The 21272-nt window shown below is 39.2% G+C and overlaps 1 protein-coding gene across 1 annotated transcript in view; it reads right to left on the reverse strand.

Annotated features, from left to right (window-relative positions):
- Positions 1–3895: 3895 nt before the first annotated feature.
- The window catches only part of LOC763923 (exonuclease V), a 29633-nt gene continuing 12256 nt past the window's right edge, over positions 3896–21272 (reverse strand). Inside the window, exons 2-5 of the mRNA XM_030991815.1 lie at positions 16091–16715; positions 7095–7282; positions 6505–6627; positions 3896–5908 (exon numbers count right to left, since the gene is read on the reverse strand). Coding sequence (XP_030847675.1) covers positions 5432–5908; positions 6505–6627; positions 7095–7282; positions 16091–16715 — 1413 coding nt within the window. The 3' untranslated portion in view covers positions 3896–5431. The remainder of the gene's footprint in view (positions 5909–6504; positions 6628–7094; positions 7283–16090; positions 16716–21272) is intronic.

Below are 21272 nucleotides of genomic sequence, written 5' to 3' on the forward strand. Positions count from 1 at the left end.
CATGATGATAAAAAATTTGACGGGAAACCGCCTACTAATTGATATATTTGGTAAATTAGTGTATCTCTCGCCTGTTGGGAGATATGAAATGCACGTGTCGCGCACGTGTGTGTAGTCCCATATACATCTTTCTGTGTACAGTGCTTCTAACTTTATGAAGACTTGGCCAAATTTCTTATCATTTTGATGATTCCAGAACCTTGCAGTATATCTATGCTAGATGATCAACCTTTTCTTATTGATTTCACAACGTTTCTTTCACAATGCAATCGCATGACCATAACTGGTCTTTAGCTTTAAAGATGAAGTTGAGTTCTGGTCATGCGATTGCATTGTGAAAGAAATGGTGTGGAATCGACCAGAAAGGTTGATCATCTAGCATATAAGAATTTGTGTGTATTGCAAGGTTCTGGAATCATCAAAATGATAAGAAATTTGGCCAAGTCTTGTTAAAGTTACAAACACTGTCCACAGAAAGAAATCTGATCAAATTGGTGGTAGTTATGGAGAAAGCAGTTGTCAGAGAATAATGCTGCATTTTTAATGTTCTCAAAGAGAGTCTTATTGGGATGGTCGAGTATTGCATAACAATTAAAGTGTATTCAATGATGAATAAATCCAAAGGTGCTAGCTATGATCAAGGAATGAACTCTAAAATCAAAAACTTTTTGATATTGTGTATGACAGCTCTCTTCATAGCAAGAAATTTCCACAAATTTCAGAATGTCAGGGCTGTGACAAATTAATCTTGCATTCAATGTATTCTGATGTGGTATTCCAGTAATGGACTAGTTAATTTAGTGACGGCCAGAGTGCCCTGACAAATTCTGTGGAAATAATTTCTGATGCCAAAGGGGCAGCTACAGGTTATGCAGAATCAGTATAAATCCCTGATTATCTGTGATACTAGTAGTTGAAAAGCTAAGACCATCACAAATTAATTTTAAAAAAATGAATTTACAGGGAATGAAACTAATTGAAACTAGTTGAAAGCACTATATAATCTGCTGAGATCCAAAAGGGTATTAACTTCTGTCATTCTACAAAGAGTTTAATAATGTCTTGAACCTGTCTTCAATTGTTGCATGTGACTTATAGTGCATCAACATTGCATCATCTCCACATTAGAAGGTTGAATTACACCTCAAGGATAATGTGTGAGAAGTAAAGAAATCAAATGGGTTGATAAAAACTTTGCCATTATATGCCATTTGAAATAGGTTAACTGAAAATCACTTAGAAGTTCTTTATGTTTGAAATATCCCTCTTTTCCCAGTCCTAGACTGGCTATGGGGATACAAGACTTATCTTCCCCAAATATTTCTCAAGTGATAGTCAGGATAATATAGACTCATACTACCCCCAAATGAAGTGCCAGGGCCTATATTGTAGCGCATATATAAGGAGCAGCATCATTATAGAAAGTATATCCCATCATTTTGGTAGATCTGAAATTGCCTGATGACAATGATGAAGGCATTAAACCCTTTATTTCATTGCATACTTAAGCTTTTATTTAGGAATTTATTCTTGTTATTCTATTCATGATTTCAAATCGTGTATTTATGCTTGTGTCTCAGAACTATTCAGAGTTTTAATTGCCCGAAAGGCCAATCAGAGAAAGTATTTGGCTACATTTTGAGTGGCCTAAATCGAGTATGGTTCAAATTATGGTCATATTTGTCCTTTAGTTATATTTGACCTACTACACATGATATATGATGTCTACTATAAATGTCTATTGATGTTAGTTTTGGGGCATTGTAGAGATAAAAAGTGCTGTAGTCAGTGATTTAAACTTTTGCCTAAATTTGTTTGTGAATTTGGGGCTCCAAACACTTTAGAGGGGCTTTAATGTCATAAATTCATTGTCATGTGGCTCACGATATGCTCATATTGATTTATAGATTTGTGTATCTCACTTAATAATGCCTCTTACATCAATTTTGCCTATACAGTATAAACCAAAAGTAATGCGCCACATGGCCTTTCAGAAATGTCAATGTATAAATTGTACCTACCTGGAACCAAAGTTTTCATATTGCACAGTGTAAAACTCAAGTCCTGTACCTTCTGTTGTCATTAGTGTAGAGTCAACTTAAATTTCTTTGTGGCTGTGCCACTAAGTTTAGGAAATGGCATTTGTCTTTATTTTTTCCCCAGTTTTGTTTGTTTTGTCTTCTCCTCCTGTAATCATATCCATTACTTCAGTTTTATGTTTTGGTTTAGTTGTTTTATTCCTGCAGGGTATTGAACTTTACGTCTTGCCCTGTTAGATGCTGAATTCTCATCCTAGGTTTCATAAAGGAACAATTTAGGTCCTATAGGCAATGGGTTAAAGAGTTTCTTTTTTTCTTTTTTTTTCTTAGGGCACTTTGAATAAAACATGTACAAGTCATTCCTGATATCTAATACCCCAACAATTGTATTGTATATGTATATCTTGTATTAAACAATATTAATGTGATAAAACAATGTCACATGAAGATGGGATTTTTTTTTTTTCATCCTTTCATTTTAAAGGCTATTACTGTCAAATTTGAATCAAAACAAGTTATAACTTCTGTATCAGAAAACTAAATTAACATTGAATATATTTTTTATTTGATTTATAAAATGCCAGAAACAATACGTTTGACCATTGAGAGTGAGAAGGCTGTTATTTTAAGTTACGCTCTTCTAGCTCTCAGTTTCTTTCTTTGTAGTAAAACATGTTTATTTTTTATGTCTTGTGAATTCTATTTTACTTTGAGACAAGAACTTGAGACTATCGGAAGAACTATATGTGACATCAAAATGTATGTTACGTCTGTACAGGTTTTCCTTTTTTCCAATTTCTTATGTACTTTATTAGTCATATTAGAACTGTATAATGATGAATATAACTCTATGGAAGTACCTATCTTGTGCAATTATGCTTAAAATAAAATTGATAAAACTAAATATGTGATGTCATCGATGTGTATCAATTGTAGTTTATCGTGGTTGTCTGTTCTGTTCTTGTAAAAAGAAATACCTGACAATTTTCATGAAAGAAATTTCATCTGGAAAAACAATATACATGCACTGATAGTATAAAAATCAGACAGGAACAAGAAAGTTATGAATTGAAAAGTGCTTCCTGTGATATATTAACGATTTATATGGGTCTGTCACAAGTGCAGTCAATGTATAGTGGTTGAGGAAGCGCAATGGCTCAGTCGGTAGAGCAGTGGTCTCGTTATCCGGTGACCCGGGTTCGAAACCAAGGCGATGCGCTAGTGCCCTTTGGTAAGGCATTAATCCTCATTACCAGGTCTCACAGAGAGGACCTTAAGCCGCCGGTCCTCTGGCTACTTACTAAGCATTATGTTTTCTTAGCAGTATGGTAAAATAACCACCACTACCACTATGGTATACTTGTTGAATTGTAATTTAATATAACAAAATGAGTGTCTGTGGTGACTATCAAAATGATTCGTGATGACCTCATATTGTCTGTTTTTATGTGTATTTTAGTATACATGCAAACCCACAAAAGTTAACACAATTTTTTTGTATCTGCTCATTTGTACCTGGTACTCTGACAAACAGATTTCATCAACTCAAATATTAACTAGAAAGAACCATCAGATATGTTTATGAATTTTTCTGCACAAAAAAATCTATTTATTATTCCACAGATAAAAATTGCAATATTTTCTGACACACTTTTACTTCATATGCTACATCATAAAAACCGAAAATTACAGCTTAGAACTGAATTTCTTAATACTAAATTTCTAGGCAGGTTTTATGCACAGTACAGTTGGTCATGTTACAAAAAGGAAAAAATATCTTTATAAAGTTCTTCAATATTTACACTATTTTACAGACAAACACTTGTTAATTTATTTCCACTCATAATATATATATATTATTGTTCTGCATAAATATAAATTACTGCAATTTACAATCTTCAAAACCCTTTTTCAATTGTAACTTGTATATTATATAGCGCAAGGCAATAAACAAAGGATATACCAGTTTACAGCTTTCAGAATATGTTCTATCTATACTATAGTAATTGAAAAATTGGCTAACATTTACATTAGCTACAACAGTGCATCTTGTAGATGAACATTATGATTTCTCAATTCAAGAGAATTATGATTTTGAATCAGCAAATGTTTACTGTGAATTAAGCTCATTGGATTCGCATTCCACCCTTCTCTCTCCACAAATTTCAGTCTTGGAACTTGAAACACTTACATTTTTTACCATTATAAAAAGGTATAGCGGTAGTATATTCTACATTGCTGAAGCTTACACCAATTTCCAGCGTGAAATCTCGACTCCCTTTGTTTTAAAATACAGCCTTTTCTATTGCATGGAATTCCAAGCTATTTTTAAATTAAATGTGCTTTGGACCAGCACTGTTCTACACATTCATAGCATGCACACTTTGCTTGTTTATTTCTAAATCTACATATGTTTTCAAAGGAATTTCTCTTTGGCTAGAGCACGTTAATTAATTAATATTTAAATTAAATCTAAATTTACTTTAATATATTATCCAACACTATGCCTTATCATTCGTATTGGTATTTATTCCATTCTTCATGAAAAAACATACAATACATACAGAGTATAAAAAGTTTGAAATTTGAAAGACATACATACATGTAGAAGGGTAATATTACAGATAAGAAGAATAAAATAGAATTAACAAGGAAATTTGCCAACAAAGTCCACCAGTATCTTACATCAAATCAACAAAATTTCAATACAATAGGATAAAACTGCCCAGCCTATGTTGTTAGGCTGGTAGAAGGGCATGAACAGATGCACAGCCAACAGATGGCCTTTTAAGACTATTTCCACACAACACATTTCAGTCAGGATATCACCTACGATATCATCCTGCGATCCGATTTTTGAAGAAATAACAATCGTATTAGATAGGAAATCTAAACAAACATGTTCCTGATTCAGCTTCTAGATAATGATAATAATACTAACAGCCAGAATGTTAGTGTATCAAACTCTTCAAGTCAGAATAAAAGCCAAATTGGTTTCAAATCGTAGACTATCGCACCACCGTCCTACGTCACCGATTCTGAGCCAATTTAGCTTTCCCTCTACCAAGGAAGCATGAAATCCCTTTGAATTTAGATATTCTTAATCATATGACTACTCAGATCCTTAGTCATTAAAGATTTAACATGTTTGAATGTTTGTATCAAATGCTATTGCAAAATCTTCCAAAATTGAATCAAAGTCAGATTGTGTAATGTGTGCAGGCCTTACATCTTTAATGGCAATAAATGTAACTTCTCTAAATTATTTCTTTAACCTTACATTCCGAAATGAAAATAATAAAAATTTGAGTAAATGTTCACGTTTAGGCCTTTCTGCCAGGCACTTAATTGACACCTTGTTGTTCATCTCTGCATTTTATTTCATCTGCACTTCACTTGGTCATCTTCATCTGCACCTTGTTGGCAGACTTCCTACTGAGGCACTTCTCGTGCATCTTTTGTCTCCAGTCGCACGCCTCCTTGTAGTTGCAGTACTTGCACTTCCACACCTCCTCCACGTCCACCCCTTCCACCTCCCTCTCGCCTACCCAGAATGCATTGTAGTGATCCAGCGTATCTTTGAGCCAGACGGGGTCGAAGTCGTGTTCGTGGACCGCGAAAGGCTCCTTGTCATCCTGCGAGGAGTACTCAACGGCGAGGGAGTCGATCTTGGAGAGGAACTGGAAGCATTCCAGCATGGCGTTGAGGTAGTCTCCAAACTTTGGTAGCGTCAGGTCCATCATGAGGGCGTGAGCGGCGATTTCGTCGTTGACGGAAGCGTCAGGGTCGAGGCCGATCGTCTCTAAGATGGTTTCTTTCTTTAGAAGGCCACACACTGCTTCATCAAACAGCTGCTTGTACAGCATTACCTATCAGGGTCAATGAGAATCAAAACATGGAAAATTGAGAAAGTGCATCTTCTTTTATTAATCTGAAATGACACATGAAGTACGACATATTAATAGCGAGTTTACCTTTGGGTTTTTTAGCCACCTAACTAACTTAACTTCTAGATACTTATGGCACAGAAAACGAGAATGCTTCCACTTTGTTTGGAAATAAGGAACCTTGTTTATTCCAATGATTTCCAAGAATAAGATAAATTTACAGGTAAGCTTACATATCATCAGAGCCAGAAGGAGATTAACTCTATGTTTAGTATATGAGTTACCGGTAATGCCCTTCTGACCCTAAACAGACAGGATTGCATCCATCTTATATAGTTATTGCTATGCACGGCAAGATCTAGCAAGCTTCCTAGTCATTATAAAATTTGAATATATTAGTCAACTGGTCTGCTGAAACCATACTTTACTCAGATTTCCTGTTTATCTACAGACAGATATGAGCAACTGCCAGGATTGGGCTTGAAATAACATTGCCCCTCTCAATTTGGAAAAGCTTTTTCATTATCCTACAGGGACATGCACGCTCATGGTTATGCATAAATAGTGACCATGTTTACCTGTAGTTTGTGGGTCTTTCTTTGAGCTGCTGAAGGAACAGTCCTAGACTTGGTCCTGGTCTTGAATTCTACCACCTCTAGCTGATCACGACTGTTGTATCTGATCTCGTCTATTTTACCAACCTTGAGAAATAACAAATTTAATTTTTCAAAGTTTCATAGAGATCAGCCAATTCAACAATCAGATATTATCTTCTAACCAACTTTGCAATTTGTCAAAATGATGCAAGGATAACAATATACTTAATCATGTGATATTTGCTGATTCTCATGTATTAACAATAAAATTTACCTATTCAAGTATCAAAGTAACTTTTCTTGTATCATAGTAAATTTTTAAAAAATATTAGCTTTTATGAGTGTCCAACCTCAGGGATCAGGCATGGTAAATTTGTTGATTCTACATTTGATTAACCAATTCATATCTTAAAATTGAAGCGCTTCGGCTTCGCCATGTACTAGCTTAGGTAGCCCTTTCATTTAGAAGAGTTACTTTAAAAATGAAATCCTCTCAATCTAATGTTATGTGTAAGTTAAGCATCAGCCTTTATATTTCAAAGTTGAGCTGGGAAATGTTGAATTTTTTTTACCACAAATGCTCCACTCTCAAAGGGCTTCCCAAATATGGGCATCTCCCTGACAACACATCTTGAGGCTCCACCCCCTCCTCCTCCTTGGAGAAGTTGATTGACAGCACTAAGAATGTTGAGAAATTTGATGGCCCATTTATCCTCCTTGGTTTTCACTGCAATCTGTTTAATGGTATGCACCTCCAATTCTGAATGATAGAGAAAAGTAATATTAGAAAGTGAAGAATTATCTATGGCATGCCAAAAGAGAAGTTTTGTGAACTTATTAACAGGCTCTATAAAAGCATAAAAACTTGTGGGGGGGGGGGTATGTGCGTGTGAAATGGGCGTGCATGGAGGGAGGGCTATTTTTTAGGTTGTGCAAAACTGAGTCGGAATTCAGCTTATTTTCAAAAATTATTAGCATGCTTGTTTATTTTCAGCCGTAGTGCCTAAAAAAACTTCTGAAAAGGCCGCGCCCGGCCCCTCCAAAGAGCGGCAGTATGGTGATCAGAACATTTTGGGTTATTCCAGAAGTCTTGGGAGCCTTTATTGAAGAGGGGGCCGGCCATATACGTCAATGGCAGTGGCGGTAACGATAGATGAGGGAATAAGGAGGAAGGGGTGCACATAATTGAGAACTGCAAGCGCATTGGGGATGACCATCTTATCATTTTAGGTTGTGCAATCTGGATCAGAATCCAGCATAATATATTTATTAAAAAGGGTTCATGTAAAAGCACTCATGATATATCTTTTGTATTCATTGGATAACAAATTTCAAAGTTAAAGGTAATACAAAGTTTTGGTATTGGATCATGAATTTGGTTCAAATGAACATATTGGAAGCATATATGCGATCCTACAATATTCAATGATCGTTGTCGTGGTTAAAATCTAAGTCTAAAGTTATGAAATTGTAAATAATAAACGTTCTGTGCAATTTTCAAATTTCTGCCCCCCCCCCACCCACCCCACCCCCCTATTGGAAAATCCTTGATACGCGCCTGGATAAATGTTTTCCTGTGCTATAATATGTCAACTACCATCACATTAAAAACACATTTTAAGCATCATAAACAAGTTCGTATTTGGAAAATCTACCCTCTAAAAACCCTTAAATGGCCTACGCACACGGTAAAAGAAAAGAATGTACATGTACTATAGGGTACTTTCCTGAGAGATAATGGCAGCAGCCCTATACGATTCCGAACGTGGGGGGGGGGGGGTCTCTGGTATTAAATCTTGGATCTATTGCGTGTGATGTACATGTATGTATGCCTAGGCCTACAGTGTGGATTTTTTTGGTTAATACAACAATATTTGTATAAAAGAGAACGCTCCATCTGTTGGTTATTGAATTTTCAGTACAATTAAATTGCCACCTTACTGTCTGTTTACGATAGCACTGAACAATAGGGTACACCAGTTCCCACGCCACAGAAGTGTCAAGTTTGTTAAAGGGAAAGTCCACCCCCAAAATAAGTTTGTTTCGATAGAGGCAGAATAATAAGAAAATCAGGTGAGTGAAAGTTTGAGCAAATTCTGAATGAAAATAAGAAAGTTATGAATTATTGAAGTTGTGATCAATCAAATACAAATTGGCAACTCTGTGACTTATTATACGAGCTCTCCTTCATTTGCTTTGTGCATAATATTCCATAAAATCATGTTTTCTTCGTTATTGATGACGGAATATATATTTGTTCCTTGCAGGGGGAGTATAGAAACATATTTGCAATTATTATATTTAGGGTGCATGTATGGTTGAAATTTTTCTTGAGGGAAAATGAAAATTTTAGATTTTTTTAGTACTGAGCAAATGGAAGTTGAGCTCGCATGATACGTCATAGAGTTGCCAATTTGTGTTTGATTGATCACAACTTCAAAAATCCTAACTTCCTTATTTTTAATCGGAATTTGCTCAAACTTTCACTGACTTGTTTCTCTCATTTTTCTACTCCTATTAAAACTAACTTAATTTCAGGGTGGACTTTCCCTTTAATACTGATGCATATTTTTCCATTATAAAGTTTCTATCTAACCTACTCTGAGAGAGTGTAAATAATAAACTCTTTAGGTTGTATAGCTCCCTGTCAAGGTAAAGATATTAATTAAGCTTTAAAACAATGTTTCTTGTCTAAAATCGACCAATTAGCTATTTCCGTTTGGAAATTACATATACATTTACAACTACATATATACAACTACATATTCTGAAATGTTCATGGTCGCAGCTACCATTGTACGGCCGTAGGCGCAATTTGAAATTTATCAAAATCTACCGGGAGCATCGGTAAATTTTTATATTCAATTTTTCTCAAAAGCAGAAATGTTTTAGGGGCTAAATTTTCTAGTGCTTATTCTACATCCACAGGGGCATCTAAACATATTAAATTGTAAAAAATCACTATCCACCCAATTTTCAAAATTTCCCAAAACTTTGTATTACCGGTACCTTTAAAGTGACGGTGACGTGGCGTGAGCCTGCCCCCTTTCCAAAGCCTGTGCCCGCTGGTAGTTACCGGTACGGTGCTTCTAATATGACCTTGTCGGTATTGGGATCTTAAATTAATTAAATAACGGTCTGTGCAATTTTCAAATTTCCGCCCCCCACCCACCCCACCCCCCTTTTGGAAAATCCTTGATACGCGCCTGGATAAATGGTTTCCTGTGCTATTATGTCAACTACCATCACATTAAAAACAAATTTTAAGCATCATAAACAAGTTCGTATTTGGAAAATCTACCCTCTAAAAACCCTTAAATGGCCTACGCACACGGTAAAAGAATGTACATGTAATATAGGGTACTTTCCTGAGAGATAATAGCAGCAGCCCTATACGATTCCGAACGTGGGGGGGGGGGGCTCTCTGGTATTAAATCTTGGATCTATTGCGTGTGATGTACATGTATGTATGCCTAGGCCTACAGTATGGATTTTTTTTGGTTAATACAACAATATTTGTATAAAAGAGAACGCTCCATCTGTTGGTTATTGAATTTTCAGTACAATTAAATTGCCACCTTACTGTCTGGTTACGATAGCACTGAACAATAGGGTACACCACTTTCCCACGCCACAGAAAAAGAAATACAAAGCCAGGAAAAACATTGATTTCCTAGATACTTTGAGTTGCTGTCATCCCTTTTCGGAATTGATTGCGAATGTGGAAAAATGACTCCGCCGGGAATCGAACAAGGGTCACTGGCGATTAGAACGCCAGTGTCTTGACCACTGGACCAAGGAAACGGGCCAGTATATAACAGAATAAATACATTTACATTCATATTTCAAAATTATAATTGCGACATATAATTACGCCAACACTTGTTCACTAAAATGAACTCTTAACGATTGAAGAAATCAAATTTACACTTTATCAGCACAATCATATGAATATCATGATACAAAGGAGATATGATCGACATGATTGATATTACATAACATAATATGATCATGATCTAAATATGATATCTTTATGTTATTGCATTCATGTGATATCACCTGACTTAACATTGCACGAAATGATAACAAAATATTTATTATAAGATACGATATCATGTGATGCAAGAATATAATGTTTTTTATGAAAAGAAACGATGTGATATAGTATTGATGTGACAAGGTATGATTATGATAAAAAAAAAACAATATGTTTATGAGAATATAAACTGTCGCTCATAACATTGGAATATTTATTTTTACCCCAATTTATGGAATTAGTTTGACAATGATTTATACCTAATAGATCTAGATAATAGTATACATTCTCAGATATTATTGAATAATGATTTGCCAGTGTTTGTTTTGCGTGACTGCTAAAGCATGTGTATGCTAATATGCTTACCGGTATCAACTAGGGGACCTGCGCCCTTAAGTCATAAATGACAGTAATGAGGATTAATGCCCCACAAAAGGGCACTAATATGGCACATCGACACGGTTTTGATCCTGGGGCCTCACAGTTACGAGGCCATTGCTTTGCCACTGAACCATGACTGTACGCAGCGGGGGCTAGGGTAGGGGCAGTTTCCACAAATAAAAAAGAATTAAGAAAATGCACTAAATTATCAATAATTCATTGCATTTTACCCCGGTCCCCAACATGAAAAAATCCTCTGTACGGCCATACATTATGGCTCAAGGCATGGGCACATGTCAGGGCCCGAGGAACGGCAGGGCTTGGGGGCTCAAGCCAACCCCTCACTAGAAAAAAGTATGTGTAAGATATTAAAAAAGAAAGAAAGGAAGAAAGAAAAATTGTGACCTGCCAGTGCCACAAAATTAATGAGGTATCAAAATATGCCTATCTGACCGCAATTAAATCATCTGACCAATGAGCTTCATGGGGCTCAGTCCCCTGGACCCCGGGCTAATAAGTGATAAGGTATAATTAAGGTATCAAAATATGCTCATCTGACCGTAATTAAATTCCTAAACTGAACTCCTGAGCTTCTGAGGGGTCTGCCCCTTGCCCCCCCCCCCCCCCCCCCCCCCCCCGCTGGGGCTTTTTCCCCTGGACCCCAAGCCAATTTACGCTTCACTTGCTTCTCTCGCTACGCTCTACCTGATCGTAAATACTTTAGCCCCTCCCCCACCAACTTTGAAAAACGTTCTGCGGGGCCTGCATGTAACAGTGGTGGTGATGTGGATTTTTAAAAACATTTATATTGTATTCATATGAATACGGAGTAAAATGAGCACATTGTTATTTGTAAGAGCACGTTGTTATTTGTAAGCGAACGAGAGTGATAAAGTAATACAAACATGTAAAGATATAAAGAAAGTGTTTAATATATTATGACAGTCATGAAACACATATAGAGCACCACAAGTTAATTGTTCTTGATTTCCAAATAATGGAAGTTCACATTGCAATTATTGCAATGTGAACTTCCATTTATTTGGAAATCCAGAACAATATTGGTTGTAGCGAACAACTCGGCACGATCGTATTTTTAAGCGAACCGTTAGTGATGAAGTCATTCATGAATGTACATATGTAAAGATATAAAGAAAGTGTTAAATATATTTTGACAGTCATGGAACACCTTTAGAGCACCACAAGTTAATTGTTCTGGATTTCCAAATGAATGGAAGTTTTCATTGCAATCATAGTTATAGCAAATAACTCAGCACGACGAGCACGCTTGCATTTTATAAGCGAACAAGAGTGATGACAGGCGCGGATCCAGGCCCCCCCCCCCCCCCTCGGAAAAAAAAGGGGGAAAAGGGGGGAAGGAGGAAGAAAAAAAAGAAGGAAAAAAAAAGGGGGAAAAAAAAGAAGGAAAAAAAAAAGAAGGGGAAAAAAAAGGAGGAAAAAAAAGAAAAACGAGAGAGAGAGAGAAGGAAAAGAAGGGAAAGAGGAGAGAAAGGAAAAGAAAGAAGAGGAAGAAGAAAAGAAAAGGGGGAAGAAGTGATCGGGGGCGAAGAGCCTCCCCTCCCCCCTCCCCCAATCACAAAAATAATAGAGAAGGAAGGAACTAGAAAGAAGGGGGTATCAGTTGCAATTTTTCCGCCAAGAAGTTGTGGATCGGGGTGGGGGTGGGGCAAAATGCCGTTGCCTCCCCCCGCCCCGTTAAAAAAAAGAGAAAGCAGGAAAAGGAAAAAAGGAGAGCTAAAAGGGACCGGAAAAAAAGGTAAAAAGAAGGGGAAATAGATCATTTGCAGTTAATCCCGCCAACAACGTGTGGAGAAGGGTGGGGGCCGAAATGACCTTGCCTCCCCCTCCCCCCCCCCCCCACCAAACCTAAAAGAGAGAGAAGGAAGGGAAGGGAAAGGGAAAGAGGAGAGAAAGGGAAAGAAAAAAAGAGAAAGAAGAAAGGTAGGGGAGATCAGTAGCGATTTTTCCGCCAACAAAGTGTAGATCGGGGGGCGGGGCACTGGCGTATTGATCGGGGAGGGGGCTCAGGGGAAATAAAATTTAAACATGGTTTATTTCTTATTCCATAACGGTGGTTTATACATGATGCTGCAATGACATAAATCGAGATTTGTCCTCATTCTTTAGTAAATTATACTTTTTTATGCGTTTGTAAATTTACAGCCAGGCAAGAAATAAGCTTCTTGAGATGCCTACATGTCAGGGTCCGCGGAACGGCGTGGATCGGGAGCCTCCAGCTCCCCCCCCCCCCCCCCCCCCAATTTTTTTTTTGGAAAAGCATTTTAAAGAGAAATAGAAAGAGAGCAAGAAAGAAAGAATAGTTAACTACCAGTGTCACAACAAAATAAGGTATCAAAATTGCTCATCTGACCGTAATTAAACGCCTAAAACCCCTGAGCTTCCAGGGGCTCTGCCCCCGGGACCCAACCAAGGGCCCTTGGGCAGGCCCCTTGATACTCATCTGATCGCAATTTAGTGCCTAAAGCCCTTGATCTTCCGGAGGCTCTGCCCCCTGAACCCCACTGGATGCTAATCTGACGGTAATGTAATGCTTAAAACCCCTTGGCTTCTGGGGGCTCCGCCCGCTGGACCTCACGCCGATCAGTGTCCTGCCAGTGTCACAAATAAGGTATACAAAATGTTCATCTGACTGTGATCAAATGCCTGAAACCCCTGAGATTCAGGGGTTTCCGCACCCTCGACTCCACCAGAGGCCCTGAGGTGGGCTCCGGAAGGCTTATCTGACCGTAATTTGCCTTCAACACATGAGTTTCCGGGGGCGGACAAGGTATCAAAACATGTTCATCTGACCGCAGGCGCGTAGCCAGGGGGGGGGGGCAGGGGGCCCCCCCCCCCCCCAAAAAAAAAAAAAAAAAAAAAAAAAAACGCCGGCCAAAAAAAGAGAGAGAGAGAAAAGGAAGAGGACGTATGAAGAAAAAGGAGCAGACAAAAAACATTTTTGAAATTCAGACAAGGATCAAGAGTCGAAAACGGTACAACGAAACGTCTTCTTTCTCTAATGATTTAATGAAACGTAAAAGCTTCCGCGCTTTGCGCGGGAGGGGAAAAACTGTATTCAGACGAGGATTATTTTCGAGAACAGTACAACGAATTGTCTTGTTTCTCTAATAATTAAATTAAATGTCAAAGCTTCCGCGCTTTGCGCAGGAGGTCGGGTAACTGAATTTAGACAAGGATTAAGAGACGAGAACGGTACAACGAATCGTCTTATTTCTCTAATGATTTAATGAAACGTAAAAGCTTCTGCGTTTCGCGCGCGCAAATGGGGGGGGGGGAACTGAAGTCAGACGAGGATTAAAAGTCGAGAACGGTACAACAAATCGTCTTCTTTCTCTAATGATTTAATGAAACGTACAAGCTTCCGCGCTTCGCGCGCGCGGATGGGGGGGGGGACTGAATTTAGACGAGGATTAAGAGTCGAGAACGGTACAACGAATCGTCTCCTTTCTATAATGATTTAATGAATCGTAGAAGCTGTATTTAGACGAGGATTATTTTCGAGAACGGTACAACGAATCGTCTTCTTTCTCTTATGACTTAATGAAACGTACAAGCTTCCGCGCTTCGCGCGGGAGGGGAAAACTGAATTCAGACGAGGATTAAGAGTCAAAAACGGTACAACGAATCGTCTTCTTTCTTTAATGATTTAATGAAACGTAAAAGCTTCCGCGCTTAGCGCAGGAGGTGGGGTAACTGAATTCAGACGAGGATCAAGAGTCAAAAACGGTACAACGAATCGTCTTCTTTCTTTAATGATTTAATGAAACGTAAAAGCTTCCGCGCTCAGCGCAGGAGGTGGGGTAACTGAATTCAGACGAGGATTAAGAGTCAAAAACGGTACAACGAATCGTCTTCTTTCTTTAATGATTTAGTGAAACGTAAAAGCTTCCGCGCTTTGCGCGGGAGGTGGAAAACTGCATTCAGACGAGCAGGCACGTACGCAGGGGAGGGGGGGGTTAGGGGGCTGACCCCCCCCCCCCCTTCGGTTTTTTTTTATGTGTGTATTTTGTAGCAAACCCCCCCCCTTTTTTTTGTGATTTTTTTTTTTTTTTAAATAAAAAAATAATTAAAAAAAAAAATTATGCCAATGGCTGACCTAAAAAAGGTGACCTCACCCCCCCCCCCCCCCAACGGGAAAAAATGTCAAATTTTCAAATTTCGAGACCAAAAAACAAAAAAAGTGTCCTCTTACCCCCCCCCCCCCCCCCCCCCCCCCCCTTATTTAGCAGCTGGCTGAATTGTTGCGTTTTTTTTTTGGACCAAAAAAAAAGTGGGCCCCCCCCCCCCCTAAGAAATCCTGGATCCGCGCCTGAGTGATCAAGTAATTCATGAATATAAATATGTAAAGATATAAAGAAAGTGTTAAATAAATTTTGACAGTCATGAAACAGAGATATAACACCACAAGAGTTTAATTGTTCTGGATTTCCAAAAAAATGGAAGCTCTCATGTAATCATGGTTGCAGCCAGAGCTGTTTCTTTATTTACTCCACAGGCATTCAAATTTCATTTCTTGCAGTTAATGCGGGGTACAGCCTCTCTTTCCTCGCAAATTTAAAAATTACAACCTGACCGAATATGCATTTTTTGAATGTCTTATCTCGCGTATTTTGGGGATAAAAACATTTTCACAACATACATATGCTCAATTTTTCGCTCGCTCGCGAAAATGTGAACCCAGAAAATCAATATTTTAGCAAGTGGATTCAGCCCCCCCCCCCCCCCCCTGATGAAAATGTAAAAAAATTGCTCGCACATAACTTAAACTTGGGGAATGTTGATATCGGACGAGAGAAGAAAAAAATTGTACCCGCTTGTATGTACCGGTACGGTGTTTTTAATATAACCTTCTCAGTATTGGTAAGTTGAGTTGAAATAACGATTTTCAAATATCCGCCCCCCCCCCCCCCCTATTGGAAAATACTGGATCCGCGCCTGTATGTATGACACTTTTCATTCAATTCTACATGTTTCTGCTATCATAAAACCTGGGATAAGTCTACACAAAAACTTAATTCTATTACACACGTTTCAATGGGATAGTCAAGAAGTTAGACTTATGACGGTTTCGAGGAACGGGCCCCTGAATACATGCATATAATATCTAACCTCTCTTCAGATGCATCTCTGTACCAACTTTCATGGCTTCTGTTTCCAAGATCTCAACTGGTCTGCCCTCAATTCCTGTGCAATCATAGAGAAGCTGCCTCTCACACCATGCTTGAGCCGTCAGATCGGACACCCAGAGGTATTTTCCTTTGAACTGCCTCAACGGATCCATCGTAAATTTCTTTGTCTCTTCCTCAAGATCCAGCTTGGCTTTCTTTGTCGGCGAGGAATTGGTAGCAACGTCACTTACAGTTCTTTTTGCAATTGTCCTTTGGCAGTATTGGCAAATGTTTTCCTTGCAGTCACCTTCTTTTGCAATTTCTTTACCGGCTGAAACCTCAACACCCTTTTCATTTAGCTCCTCTGTAGCTGAGACTGAGTCAGTGACAGAGGATATTTCACAACTGCAGCTGCAGATCGTTGTCGATACTTCCCCTGAATTCTTTTCAGTTGTATCACTTTCTGGTGAGAAAGACTTAGCACTGTCACTGACTGATGTTGAATTGCTTTTCAAACTTTGATCAAGGTCATCCATGGCCTGATGTAAAATTGCCTCATCTTCCCAATCGTCCAGCCATTCGTCACCGAAACACATTTCACCATCCCCGCCGGAGCTCTGGCGTTCCTTCGTACCTCGCGATGCAGTTGCACGGCTGCTTGTTAGTCGAATAGCAACGGGTGCTTGTTTCGCTGTTTTCTCGGCCATGTCGTATTAAATCATACAAATCCCCCTCATAATTAGCAAAGCTACAGTTTAAGTTCTTATTCCGTCAGTATAAACAATACTCCAACTGGTTTGTGTCGTTAAAACGCAAAATCTAATCGAGCGGTCGTCGATCCTGTACCAACTTGTTATTAACCAGTCAAAGATTGCGCAATATCCCGGTAGCATATATTGGCACCAAGATTAGTGACGATATGAATATTCATTATTCCCTACGTCACAGACGTGCGGCGTGCGTACTCTGTCTAGTCTGCAAGCACAAACCCTGGTCAGTCGTAAAAGTGAGTCTGCACTATAAGACTACCATAGGCCATGTACTGTAGCTGCTCCTTCACATTGACACAACCAGTAGGTAGCTGGGCTAGACTTCTCTCAAGGCACAATGATTTTTTGATTAAGTGTCAAATTAGGGTCTGTGCCTGCAGACTATACTCTGTCCCGTCATATATCGCACGCGAGCTTGCGGTACTGGTTAGTAGCGTACGGTAGTTAGTATAGTGCTTGCGTTACTGAGTGGTAGCTCGCGGTAGTTAGTTGTAGTGCTTACGGAATCCAAGTTGAACAACACACGCAGAGCGTGCCGATTGGGATGAGCCATGGAGGAAATTACCGTAAGCACTACAACTAACTACCGCGAGCTACCACTCAGTAACGCAAGCACTATACTAACTACCGTACGTAAGCTACTAACCAGTACCGCAAGCTCGCTTGCGATATATGGCGGCGATGGCCTTCCATACATATGTCTGTACACGTTCGTAAGCATTAGTACATACATTGCTCCGGAATGAAGAGAATCATTATAAAGGACGAATTACTCCGTGAAGCCAAGTACAAGCAGGGAATTGAAATAGCAAACGTTCCTCGGAGCGGCTATACAATCCCTAATCTAGCTAGTTTTGTAATGACAGTTTATAGGAAAATGGACATTTAGTAGGCCTACTGTTTAGTTGTTCAATAACATCAGAAGCGTGTGGCAGGTTGCACCCCCTCCCTTACAAGTTATTAACTTTTTTCAAGTCACCCTTTATAAAGATAACATTTCAGAGAATATGGGACCCATGTGGGTCCCACATGGGCTTGCAACTTGGGTTATTATCCTCTCAAGCGCGTAACAAGGATTTTAGTTTAGGGGGCAGTAGGGAGCTTTGATGTTTTATCAAATTATTAGAGAAAAAAGACGATTCGTTGTACCATTCTCTACTCTTAATCCTTGTCGGAATTCAGTCCCCCCCCCCCCCCCCTTCCGCGCGAAGCGCGGAAGCTTTGACGTTTCATTAAATTATTAGGGAAAGAAGACAATTCGTTGTACCGTTCTCGGCTCTTAATCCTTGCCTAAATTCAATTTCTTTTGACGTTTCATTAAATTATTAGAGAAAGAAGACGATTCGTTGTACCGTTCTCGACTCTTAATCCTTGCCTAAATTCAATTTCCTTTGACGTTTCATTAAATTATTACGCAAAGAAGACCATTCGTTGTACCGTTCTCGACTCTTAATCCTTGTCTGAATTTCCGATTGAATAAATTGAATGAATTGATCAATTCCTGATGAAGCCATATGAGCGAGAATTCAATTTATTCTTGTCTCATATACGGTTGTCTCATTTACGAATGTTTTATGAAAATGAGATAGCAAAATGTGTATATTGATGGCAGGGGCGGCCGAGCGACTTCCAAAGTGGGGGGGGGCACCAACAAAAAAGGGCACTTTCTGGAAAAAAAGGGCACCTACAGTGGGAAATCTCAAATCGAAAATATACAATTTTTTAGACATTGGTGTATACCCCTACATTGTGATTACATTATCAGGGATGATTTCAATATTTGTTTCTCTTCATACATCATACAAGATATCGCTTAAGCATCATACTTTCCAGTGTGATGTCTGAATATGCATTTACGAGCGAGCGAAGCGAGCGAGAAATTTTTTAAAGATCTGTGAGGTCGCAGTGCGAAAAATTACATCTTATAGAGAGGAAAAAAGCCAATCGTGATGGGGTTATAAGCACATTCTCATAATGGAAGACCTTTGAAAAGACCTTTGATAAGTAACATAATTATATCATCTTTAAATGCGAGCGAGCGCAGTGAGCGAACTTTGGGGGAAATTGCTCTTAGTCGCCTTAAATAAGGGGCACGTTTAATGATTACATGAAAAGGGGACAATTATCGAAAGGGATGAGACACTTTTAGAAAAGAAAAGGAGCACGTGTCAAAGTACAAAGTATAATTATAAGAGGTGAAAATGAGGCATTTTTTCACCTGAAAAGAGGCACTCACCAGTGATGAGAAAGAGGCGTTTACGAAAATGGGAAATAGGCATTTGTTGACGGAAAAGGGGCACCCATCAGATTTTGATAGGGGCATTTATAAGAGGTGAAAAGGGGATAGGTCCCTTATTAGAAAGGAAAAGGGGCACGTATCATTATTAAAAGGGGGAATTATGAGAGTTGAAAAGGGGCACTGACCAGATATGAAAAGGGGCACTTATGAAAATGTAAAAGGGGCACTTATAATAAAGGAAAATGTGCATTTGTTGAATGAAAAGGGGACACCGTTCAGATTCTTAAAGGGGCAGTTATGAGAAGGGGAAGAAGCTCTTTATTTTTAATGGGGGCACTTATCATAAGGAAAAGGGGCACTTATTAGAAAGGGAAAGGGGTAGTTATGAGAAGGGGAAGGAGCTCTCTCTTTTTAATGGGAGCACTTATCATAAGGAAAAGGGGAACTTATTAGAAAATAAGAGGGGCACATGTTAAAATGACAGGTGTGCTCATCCGAGTTTAAAAAAGGGGTAGTTATTTAAAGGAGAAGCGGCACTTCTTACGAAGGAAAAAAGGGGAAGTTGTCAAAGTAAAAGGAGCACCTCTCAGGTTTGAATAGGGCAATTATCAGAGGTGAAGGGGGCACTTATTAAAAGTGAAAAGGGGCACTTCTCGTACCTGAAAAGAGGCACTTACTAGAGATTAAAAAGGGCACTTATTCAAGATAATTTCAAGATTTATGAGAATGGAAAATGGACACTTATTGCAAAGGAAAATGGGAACATGTTGAAGGAAAAGGGGCACGTGTCAAAAATAAAAAGGGCACTCGTCAGAGGTGAAAAAGGGTAAGGGGCACTTTTACTAAGTAATAAGGGCACTTGTCAAAGTACAAGGGGCACCTTTCCTATGTAAAAGGGGCACTTCTTACAAAATAAAAGGAGCACTTTTCCTATGTAAAAAGGGGCACTTTTGGGGTATCTGAAAAAGTGGGGGGGGGCACTGTGCCCCCTCTGCCCCCCCCCCCCCCCGGGAGGGCCGCCTCTGCAGTAGGCCTACTAAATGTCCATTTTCCTATAAACTGTCATTACAAAACTAGCTAGATTAGGGACTGTATAGCCGCTCCGAGGAACGTTTGCTATTTCAATTCCCTGCTTGTACTTGGCTTCATGGAGTAATTCGTCCTTTATAATGATTCTCTTCATTCCGGAGCAATGTATGTACTAATGCTTACGAACGTACTCTTGTACTAGTACAGTACATGTACCTGTGTATAAGACAGATCCATAGACAGAGTACGCACGCCACTATGACGGGCGGATCGTGCCATAAAGATGACAACTATACAACTATACATCCATCGAATGGATGTAAGGTTTTAACCAATCAGAACGCAGGAAACTGTACAACTATAAAACTATACAACTATACGACTTTGCAACTATACAGCTATAGAACGCATGTACGGTTGTTACGTTTGCGGGCCGAAATGCCATAATTGCGAACAACCATACATCCATTCAGCTCTATGGCTGTACGGAATTAACCAATCACAATGCAGGAAACTATACAGCCATGGCGGCGAGAATGTCTGTATAGTTTTATGGCTGTACGGTTTTAACCAATCACAGTGCAAGTAACTAAACAGCCATTGCGCGAGAATGTCTGTATGGTTTTATGGCTGCATAGTTTTAACCTATCACAATGCAGGAAACTATACAGCCATGGCGGCGAGAATGTCTGTATAGTTTTATGGCTGTACGGTTTTAATCAATCATAATGTTCAAGTAGAAGTTTATAATTTTTTGTTGTTTCAATAACGTGTGTTTGGATGAAGAAGGGCATTTACTCTGTGTCAAATGATATGAGTAAATTAAGCGATGGTCACAAATCAGAGCAGCGACCGACCGATCAGTAGTCTGCTCGGTCGCTGCTGGAATTTAGGCATCGCCCAGCGATTAGGTCGGTGCCGGGTGGCAACCGCCCAGGCACCGAGCCTATTTTGGGCGGCGACCGAAAAGTGAGCAGGCGCCGCCCAAATTTTAACTCCGCGCTAAAACTTCAGCGGCGACCGAGCGATGCCCTAAAAACGAGTGGAGCCTGGGCGACCGCCACTCGGTGGCCGGGCAGCCGCCGGGCAGAATTGGTTAAAAACTTGCCGCTCTGCCGCCGAGCAGGCTACTTTTGGGTAATGTG

The sequence above is a fragment of the Strongylocentrotus purpuratus genome, unplaced genomic scaffold (assembly GCF_000002235.5).
Source record: "Strongylocentrotus purpuratus isolate Spur 01 unplaced genomic scaffold, Spur_5.0 spur5_scaffold_2, whole genome shotgun sequence".
NCBI classification, from domain to species: domain Eukaryota; kingdom Metazoa; phylum Echinodermata; class Echinoidea; order Camarodonta; family Strongylocentrotidae; genus Strongylocentrotus; species Strongylocentrotus purpuratus.